The sequence below is a fragment of the Portunus trituberculatus genome, chromosome 46 (assembly GCF_017591435.1).
Source record: "Portunus trituberculatus isolate SZX2019 chromosome 46, ASM1759143v1, whole genome shotgun sequence".
NCBI lineage: Eukaryota > Metazoa > Arthropoda > Malacostraca > Decapoda > Portunidae > Portunus > Portunus trituberculatus.
This window is the reverse complement of record NC_059300.1, coordinates 29,282,011-29,292,734: the sequence shown is the minus strand read 5'-3', so window position 1 is coordinate 29,292,734 and position 10,724 is coordinate 29,282,011. Positions and strand designations below refer to the sequence as shown.

Below are 10,724 nucleotides of genomic sequence, written 5' to 3'. Positions count from 1 at the left end.
CATGAAACCTTTTAGTAGGATCCTGATCTGGAGAATCACTGACAGCCAGCTGGCTACTACTGTAGAAGGGTTGATTAGCAAACTGCTGGTATTAATCATAACAGCTGGCAGGTCAGCCTAAACCCTAAATGCTGGCCATGAACTTTTGCAGTGCAGCAAAAGGCAAACATTGACACCCTGTCTATAAAATATGTACAAGGTACTGGGTGAGCAGTCATGGCCACCTATGATGTGAAAAGATTTAAATGGGCAGTGTGTTATGATACACAACTGTATGTAGAAACATATAGTTTCTGTGATAATTCTGGGAGTTTGTTGACAAGATACTGACAGACAAGGAACTGGTAAATGTTCACTATTCTTTTGTCAAAATTTAAGATAATGAGTGGAAAATAAAATAGATGAAAAATAGAGTGAGAGTGTTTTTTCAAATGTGTCACTTGTCAACTACACGTATATATATTTATATATATTACACATATTAACAGAAGCATTTAGGTCATGTTCAAACTGATATTTCAAGATATTACACAGCTGACATTCTTCACTCAGTTTGAGCAACGGAACTGACATCTTGATGGTGAAGAAATTGAGTATCACTCGTGCGCTGGACGGCTAAGTCTGCACTAGCAAACTAAAATCCTATTTTTTCAGTCTCACCAGAAGCATTTTGAGACACACAGTTAGAACATTCATGACCATGGCCCTGTTAAATCTTTTCCTCAGATGACTTTATTCTAAAAATGATTTCTGTACAGTGTAAAATTATGATTGTTGACAGTGGCATATGTCCCCTTGAGGCATGAGTCAGGGCACTAAGAGGTTGATAGCAATCAGTTCATGAACACGTTTCGGAGTTGAGAGCAGTCTTGACTTGGGGCACGACACTTGGGAGCCTTACTTCAGTACTGCGGCAGTTTATATTTCAATGAAATGGCAGTACTCACCTCACTAACACAGTAGAAATATCAAAGCAACCACCTGTTGCAAATGTTTTCAGGATTATTTAATCAGTCTTTTACTGATATACTTATTACACATTGGTTATTACAGTCAATAAAACATTATTCAACTTTCCCTTTACTTAGCAATGTCTTTGATTATCATTCATCCCCTTACGTCTCATAAAATATAGCTTTTACCATGGATAGTTTGACTCAAATTTCAAAGAATATTAATCAACTACCCATAAAGTCTTCAGCATTTTCTATTGATAATCAATCTGTCAAAGCATGACCCTTTATACATCCTAATAGGGCCATTGTCAGTGCTTGTACTCAGGATACCTCCTCTGAGAACAGAGGGGATGGTTTGGGTCTGCAACTTCTTGTGGTTCTTGATTTTGCTGCTCTGTGGGCGGGAAGTCCTGATCCTCATGATACGAGGCAGCATCAGAGGGTGGTGAGTACAGACGTGGCTCCCTGGGTGAAGCTGCCTCAAACCTCGCAGCCTCGTAGCGTGTGACTGGCAGTGCTTCTTCACTTGCAGAGCGCAGGAGGGCACTGGGTGGTCTCGCCGAATACTCATCACTGCAAGAGACACGCACACGTCACCTCAGGCCGCAGGCAGTAGGAGAGTCACAGGTTAGCCCATGTAAGTGGGCACCAGTGATGAGGATGGTGGTGGTTGTAGTGGTGGTGGTGATGGTAGTGGTGGTTGTAGTGGTAGAAGTAGCAGAAGATAGGATAGGGTTCGGCCCCAGGTGTCATGTGTGTATCCAACACAGAGTGAGGTGCCCTCCTGAAAGGCTCTCACTGGCAGGTTAAGACAGCTTACAGCCACACTACCACTGACATTGGCTGCCCTCCCGCCATAGTTCATTTGCTCATAGGCCAAAAGTATTGCCCAGCATGCGTGCGGACGCCTTTGGGGAGGACCACAAACTCATCACTGCAAACAACAAAACAAGGACAAAACAGTTAAGACAAGCAAAGAACAAAAGTTAGCCTACAACTCCGTGGTGCATATGAGAAAAAGACATAAAAGCAAGTCTGGTAACATACACACATATTTACAATTAATCAAGCATATACAGTTAATATGCAAGTAATCTACCAATGGTCAAAATAATTATGTAAATGTAAATTGTACTACATACAAGTAACACAAATGATAAGGCAGGCCTTTTTTAATTTCTTTTTGACAATTAATCCAATCCAAAACTCCATATGACAGCTGTAATGATGCAATGTGTCACCTGATGTAGTACAAAACATACATAAATAAAAACAAACCTAAGTTTTAATCACTAATGTTTTTAAAAGGGATTACTTCTTATTTGGGATTAGTATATGAAAGGCAGATGAAAAGACAGGATTAAATGGAAATTTACAGCTGATAGTGGCCTGGCTTCTAATGATACAGTGATACATAAGCATAGTCTGGAACTTGGGTAATTTTTTGTAGCTTGATAAAACAGATCTGACAAAAAGGTAATCATTGTGCACATAGCTTTATCATATGTGTTATAGAACTGCAACTCTAAATATCTGATAATAACATGTTCCACAGGATTTCATGCAAACAGACATCTCAGGATCTTGAGATCCTAAGACAATATATTTCATGCCCACTAAAAATTAGATGAGCTATGCTCATGAACGATATGCTCTTAATAAATGGTGTACTGTTGTTCATATTTCTGAGACAGAATCAGTCATGTTAATATCAAATTACTTAAGGAGTGACAATATGCAGTATGGATTTGAAATTAAACCAATAAAAAGAAAAAAAAGAAAGAATGAAAAATGAATATATATATATATATATATATATATATATATATATATATATATATATATATATATATATATATATATATACTATGCTTCCCAAGCACCAAATGAGTCCTAGTAGCAAGGCTAAGTGACCCAGAGTACCAATAACACTTGCAAAGGTAGAAATTATTAAGGGGTATAAAAGGGGTATAAGAGTGGTGACTGAGTTGCCCTCCCAGATGCATTGACCACACATTGCTAAGTGTTATGCACATTTCATACATTTAATTAATAAGAAATCATGATCTTTGTACTTATGCTGCTTTTTTTTCTTTCAGAATGTTTTATCTACAATTCTATAATCTAAACTTATTTATTGCATCTGATTTTGTCTGTTTTAGCCTGAAAACTTACCTTTGACATGGGTAAAGGAACCAAACTCTTTTCTCCCATTAGTTATATGTTTCACCATATGAGAATTTGCTATATGAGAAATTCTAATGTAATGAAAGTGCTTGCATCACTGGAACCTCCCTATATAAAGTGCCTGCCATTGCATTAGTCTGCCAAGCCCCTTAACACTGGCTAGCCAAAACTGTGGTGCATAACATACATCTGGCAGGTGAAAGGAGAAAACAGAGGAGGTAATATGGGAGAGGAGAATCCACCTCTTACCCTCCAGCAAAATTAGTGGGAGGGTTTGTGAATTTTTTGCTCCCCCCCTGCCTCTCTCCCTTTGCACTCAGTTGCCTTCAAAATTTTGTGGCCTAGTGGCAATATATGGGCAAGACAAGGGATTTGAGCAAAGGGAAATGGCAGCCATGATAAGGCTGTACAAAGCAGATAAACTTACAAAGGATTTAATCAGAATTATTGATCTGAATGAAAGACCTGTGCTGCGATGGACCAAACAATTTTGTGATAGTGGATAAGTGCCAACACTACACCACTAAGCTCATCCTAGCAAGGTAGTTAGGCAGTGGTGGTGGTGTTATAGGTGCCATAGGTGGCTTAGGATTTCTCCTAACCCAGCCAAATTCTATTTGTTTACACTGAGTCTTCAATGAGATGACAAAGACTGAATTACTGTAGTACCAACTGTCTCTCTCTTCCAAATATATAAAATAAGGAAGTATTCATAAAAACTATAGATTAGTGACAGAAAGCAGCTTTTGCTATGTCTCTTAGTATTTGAAATGAAGTAACTTTGTTTGAGAACTGAATTTTGGTATGGCAACCAAAGCAATTAAGAGTTAAAATTTTTTTTTGAAAACTGATTTATTCAGAAAGAGAGGCATTCAGTAACTGAGGTTTCACTGTGTGTATATGTGTGCGCATGTTATCTACTTGTGGTTTATGTGAGGGGAGTGATTTCATAGTATTCCCTGTCAATATCCATTATCCAGTTTCTTCTTAAGGCATGGACAGTTTTGGCATTCACAATTTCCTCACTAAGCTCATTCTATTTGTTCACACTTCTATGAGGAAAACTATATTTCTTAATGTCTCACCTTCTCTTTCTCATATTTTCCAATTCTGTGAAACTCCTCCACTTAACATAATACCTGATTTCACTTGTTAACTTCTTTAGTATCCTGTTTTTTTTTTTATTTATACCATGTGGGGTTTTCACAGGAATTTATGGGCTAAAGGGGATACTTTTTGGGGTACCTCCTATCTCAAAGCCCACCCGCTAGGAAACCGTTGCCCCGAGTGAAGAAGTCCAACCTACACTCGGACCGTGGACAGGATTCAAACCCATGTGCTTGGAGACCCCTCGGACCCCAAAGCGCGCATGGTTCCACTGTACCACAGCGGCCCCTTAATTAATGTTCAATAAATTTCTTTCCTTTTCCTTTCTTTGATCCCTAATTACTATTTTCCTCTTTGAAACCAAACATAACTACTTGTTTGTAGTTTTTACACTATTTCTCACTAATTTTTCTTTTCAATAACTTTTACTAATTCCTGCCTCAAATTTTGTTCCTCATTCCTCTTTTTCTCAATTATCTCAATTATTGTTTTTCAAAGATTCCTCTTATAATGATGTTTGTTTAATTTCCATGTCCTTCTCACTTTCCTTTATCTCCTCATTTTCTTTCTTAACAATTTATACATTTTTTTTTATATGATTCTTCAAACACCCACTCACATGTGTGTATTTACCTAGTTGTATTGTACAGGGTTCGAGCAGGGTTCATAGTGTCCTGTCTCCATGTCTCCATTTATCCAGTTTTTCTTTAGTTATACATATTATGTACTGTAACAACTTCATCACTCAATGCATTCCACTTTTCCACCTTTCTATGTGGAAAACTGTATTTTCCAATATCTTTCACACACTGTCTCATCCTAATCTTCTTTACATGTCCTCTTGTCCTTCTAGCTTCTTCTGTCACCAGCACCAGGTCTTCCTTGTTTATTTTTTCAATGCCATTTACTATTTCATACATTGTTATTAGATCTCCTTGTTCTCTTCTATCTGATAAGATTGGCAGTCCCATTTCCTTCAGCCTTTCTTCATATGTTAGGGCCTTTAGTTCCAGCACCATCTTTGTAGCTATCTTTTGGATCTGTTCTAATCTTCTAATATCTTTTTTAGAGCTCAGTGACCACACCACTGCTGCATATTCCAGCTTAGGACATATCATGCTAGTGATAATTTTTTTCATCATATTTTTGCCCATGAATTTAAATGCCACTCCAATATTAGTCAACTATGTTAATCCAAATATCTTACTTTTGTGTTTTTTTGGGTTCAGATTTTCCTGTATAATTACTGCCAGATCTTTTTCCTCTTTAGTCTTCATTATTTGTTCCTCTCCCATTAGATAGTTCCACACTGGTCTTCTCTTACTCTTTTCCAAATCCATTACGTGACATTTCTTGGCATTGAACTCTAATTTCCACTTTTTACTCTGCTTGTAGATTTTGTTAATATCTTCCTACAGCAGCAAACAGTCATCTCGGGTTTTGATTACTCTTAGCAATCTTGCATCATCAGCAAACAAATTAATATAATTGTTTATCCCATTTTGTATGTCACTTACATATACCTGAAACATAATGGAGGCTAACATTGACCCCTGTGCACTCTAGTTGTTACTTTATCCCAAGATGAGTATGTATCTCTGATCACACTTCTCATCTCTCTGTCCTTCAAATAATCCATTATCCAATCTAACAAAGTTCGTCTCAGTCCTCCTATGGTCTCTAATTTCCAAGGTAGTCTGCCCTGAGGGACTTTATCAAAAGCCTTTTTTATGTCCGGGTATACTGTGTCCACCCATCGATCTCTGCTTTCCAGTACTTCTATTACTCTCATGTAGAAACTTAATAAGTTTGACACACATGACCATCCTGTCCTGAACCCAAATTGTCTGTTAGATATAACTTGTTCTTCTACCAGATATTTAACTAATTTTTCTTTGATAACAATTTCACATATCTTCCCCACAACACTTATAGGTGACACTGATCTGTAATTTAATGGCTCAGTTGAATTTCCTCCTATGAATATTGGGATTATGATGGCTCTCTTCTATTCTAGTGGTCTCTCCCTTCTTTTAATGAACTTGTAACCATATCCCAAATTGAATCTAACAGCTGCTCTTTACATTCTTTTAGTGCCCAGCCCAATACATCATCTGGCCTCATTGCTTTTCTGCCATCCAAATTATCTAGCAGTCTTCCAATATTTTCTTTGTGCACTATGATTTCCTGTAATCCTCGGCAACACAAGTCCTTTTTGTTTCTGCAAATTTCTCTTCTTCAGTGAACACAGTTTTGAAGCTTTCATTAATTATTTCACTCACTTCCTTAGCTGTTTGGTATGTCCTCCCTGCTTTAAATATTTTTCTATTGTTACCTTATTCTTAATCTTACAATTTATAAATTTGTAGAAAAGCTTGGGTTAATCTTTACTTTTCTGCACCACATCTTTCTCAAGTTTCTTTCTTCCTCTCTCCTTACTCTAATATATTCATTTCTTACATCCTTGTACTGCTGTCTGTTATTCATTTCTCTGCTTTTTTAGTTTCTTGCAAGCTTTATCTTTTGCCTTTTTAGCTTCTATAAATCTGGCATTCTACCAAGTATGTATACTTTTCTTTACTCTATAGATAGGTACATATTTCTTCACTCCTTCGTTATATTTCATATTTTCCCTGTATTGTCCTTCCATTCATAATGTTCCTCCATTCAATATCAGTAAAAAAATTTTCAAACTTTTCAAAATCTGCTTTTGCATAATTTAATCTCTTTTTTGTAGTCTTCTCTGTATCTTATCCAATCCTCTTCCTGCATTTCCAACACTAATGTTACATGATCGCTCCTTCCCATTGAACTAAGATATTGTATGCTGGGAGGGGGCTTTGGCTTCTTTCTGAATAATAGGTCAAGAAACAATGGTTCTTCTTCCTCCCTTTACTGTGTTGATTCTTCCACCCACTGATCCATTGTATTTACCATAGTCAACTGCAACACCTCCTCGCTCCGTTGTCCAACATTACCCATTACTTCCATCTCTCTCCAGTTTACTCTTTTAGTTAAAATCTCCTACTAATAGTATTCTTCCATCTCTTCTTACCATATTATCTAAGCACTTAATCACCTCTCTTTGCATATTCTTATGTTCCTCAGTTCCCCATGTATTTGCCTTAGGTGGCACATATGTAACTATGATTTTCCTTTTTTTCAGTTCCTCTATTTTGATTGTTACTCCCATTACTTCCACCATACCATCACCATATTGCACTTCCTTCACACATATTATTACGAACCATTATTAGCACTCCTCCTTCCCTTTTCCTTTCCTGTCTCTTCTCCAGCTATTTTATCCCTCTTCTTTAAAGCTAACATGGATCTCCTCTTTTAGTTTTGTTTCTACTATGCACATTACATCTAATTTTTTTTCTTTCAAATAATCTCTAACCTCCAACACACTGGATAACAACCCATCTATATTAGTATAAGTCACTCTTAATTTCTTGCCTCTTCTATGACCTCCTCCTTCTTCTGAAGATACCACTTCTTTAGTCTCAGATCTAGAACCCTCCTGTAGAAATTCTTTTTCTTGATCTCTGTCCTTTTTTTTTTTTTTTTTTTTTTTTTAGCTTCATTTCTTAGCACTTTCTCCTTCTCCCTCTCTTCCAGGTTCATATCTCCTTTTATCCATTTATCCTTAAATTCAGTATCATCAGCCAGTTTCTCTTTTCTTGTCATAATTTCCTCCAATGCCACCTGCGATCTCATTCTCACTTTCATTGGTCTCTTACTCCCTACACTAAATCTTCCCAACCTAATCACTTCCTCCACCTCCTGGTCCAACTCCTGTGTGCTATCCTGGATCTCTCTTCTTAATCTCTCATGAATTTGTTTGGATTTTTTCCTTTATACCAAAAATTAAGATAAATTTCCTCTTATCCACCATATCCCTCACTAGATATTCTTCCTCCTTAATAACAGTGTCCTTTGTCTTTTCCTAAACTTGTTTCCATACTACCTCTGAAAATTTAACTTTTCCCTCTTTTTGTACCTGTTTCTATGCATTTCGTAATTTCTCCAGTTTACTTTCACCCATTCCATTCTCTACTTTATCCTCCCCATCCTGTATTTTTTCATAGTTGCAACATGTAACTTTCCTTTAGTATATCGTTTTGTCTCTTTATATCCTGCATCTCCTCCTTCATCCCTTGATTTATTTCTCTCATTTTCTCACATTCCTCTAATCACTTTTAGTTCAGTGTTTTCTTTTATTAACCTGTCTTATTTTTTCATTATACTTGACATCACCATGTATCTTATCTCCTTTTCCACATTTATCAGCCTTCTCACATTACCTCTTTCCTCTCTAAATCCAGAAAAATCCTTGTCCATATTATCATCACTCAGTCTCTTCAGACCAATTGGTGTTTAGATAAACTTTGGTTTTCAAAACATGGTGTTTGTTTTGGTTCCATACATTTTGTAGCACCATCTAGCTCTGCCTCTCCCTCCATTTTTTCCATTCTATACAGTATCAAAATCTTATTTATTATGGAGCCAGGAGAACCCTATGGCCCTTTCTTCCCCTGTACATACATCTAGGTCAGACTCCAATGCCTGCTAAAGTGCTTCCTCTGGGAACTGCTTTCGCATGTCTTGTTGGTATGGTTTCTTGTGTGTATGTATTTACCTAGTTGCATTGTACAGGGTTTGAGCAGGTCTCATAGTATCCTGTCTCTATGTTTCCATTTATCCAATTTTTCATTGAAGTTATGCACATTGTTCAATGCATTCCACTTCTCCACCGTTCTGTGTGGAAAACTGTATTTTCCAATATCCTTCACACACTGCCTCATCCTAATCTTCTTTACATGTCCTCTTGTCCTTCTATCTTCTTCTGTCACCAGCACCAGGTCTTCCTTGTCTATCTTTTCTATGCCACTGTTTATCTTGTGCATTGTTATCAGGTTTCCTCATTCTCTTCTATTTTGTAAGGTTGGTAGTCCCATTTCCTTCAGCCATTCTTCATATGTTAGGTCCTCTAGTTTTGGCACCATCTTTGTAGCAATCTTCTATATCCTTTCCAATTTTCTTATATCCTTTTTAGAGCTCGGAGACCATACCACTGCTGCATATTCCAGCTTTGGACGTATCATGCTTGTGATAATTTTTTTTATCATATCATTGTCCATGAATTGAAATGCCACTCTTATCTTAGTCAACATTTTATATAATTATTCAAATATCTTACTTATGTGTTTTTTTTGGTTCAGATATTCCTGTATAATCACTCCTAGATCTTTTTTCCTCTTTAGTCTTCATTATTTGTTCCTTTCCCATCAGATGGTTCTATACCAGTCTTCTTTTGCTTTCCTAGTTCCATTATGTGACACTTCTTGGCATTAAACTCCAATTTCCACTTTTTATTCCACTCAGATTTTGTTTACATCTTCCTGTAACAGTAAACAGTCCTCCCAAGTTTTGATAACTCTTAGGAGCTTTGCATCATCAGCAAATAAATTAATATAACTGTTTGCCCCATTGTGAATGTCGTTTACATAAATCTGAAACATAATGGGGGCTAACACTGACCCTTGTGGCACTCTGCTTGTTACTTTACCCAAAGATGAGTATGTATCTCTGATCAGAGTTCTCATCTCCCTATCCTTCAAGTAATCCCTTGTCCATTCTAGCAAAGTTCCTCACAGTCCTCCTATGTTCTCTAGTTTCCAAAGTAGTCTTCCATGAGGGACTTTATCAAAAGCCTTTTTTATGTTCAGGTATACTGTGTCCACTCATCCATCTCTGCTTTCCAGTCCTTCTATAACTCTCGAGTAGAAGCTTAATAAGTTTGATACACATGACCATCCTGTCCTGAACCTAAACTGTCTGTTCGATATGGCTTGTTTTTCTTTTAGATATTTAACCCTTTTTTCTTTGATAATTATTTCACACAACTTCTCCATATCTTTTGTAAGTGACACCGGTCTGTAATTTAATGGTTGAGTTGCCTTTCCTCCTTTAAATATTGGTATTATGTACGCTCTCTTCCATTCTAGTGCAACTTTCCCTTCATTAAATGAATTTGTAATTATTTTTGAAACTGGATCCAGCAGTTGCTCTTTACATTCTTTTAGCACCCAGCCTGATACACCATTTGGCCCTGTTGCTTTTCTGACATCTAAATTATCCAATAATCTTTCAATATCCTCTTTTTGCACTGTGCTTTCCTGTGATCTTGTGTGTGTGTGTATTTACCTAGTTGTATGTTATAGGGTTCGAGCGGGACTCATAGTGACCTGTCTCCATATCTACATTTATCTAACTTTTCCTTAAATTTGCACACACTTTCTGCTGTTACAATCTCTTCACTTAATTCATTCCAGATGTCTATTGTCCTATGTGGAAAACTGAACTTGATATTCCTATTACACTGACTTTTCATGATTTTCTTGGAATGTCCTCTTGTTTGTCTGTCTCCCTGCTCCATCCGTGTTACCAGGTCTTGTCTATCTATCTTCT

The 10,724-nt window shown here is 36.9% G+C and overlaps 1 protein-coding gene across 10 annotated transcripts in view; it reads right to left on the bottom strand.

Moving 5' to 3' along the window:
- LOC123520139 (disintegrin and metalloproteinase domain-containing protein 11-like) overlaps positions 1-10,724 on the bottom strand; it is a 722,595-nt gene that overhangs the window by 1,570 nt on the left and 710,301 nt on the right. For 9 of the 10 annotated variants that reach the window (XM_045282075.1, XM_045282076.1, XM_045282074.1 and 6 more), the window contains one exon: positions 1-1,529. This exon is cut by the window's left edge and continues 1,570 nt beyond it. In XM_045282075.1, coding sequence (XP_045138010.1) covers positions 1,265-1,529 — 265 coding nt within the window. In that variant the 3' untranslated portion in view covers positions 1-1,264. Of the gene's footprint in view, positions 1,891-10,724 lie in introns of all 10 variants that reach the window. The other variant, XM_045282078.1, reaches the window with a different exon arrangement.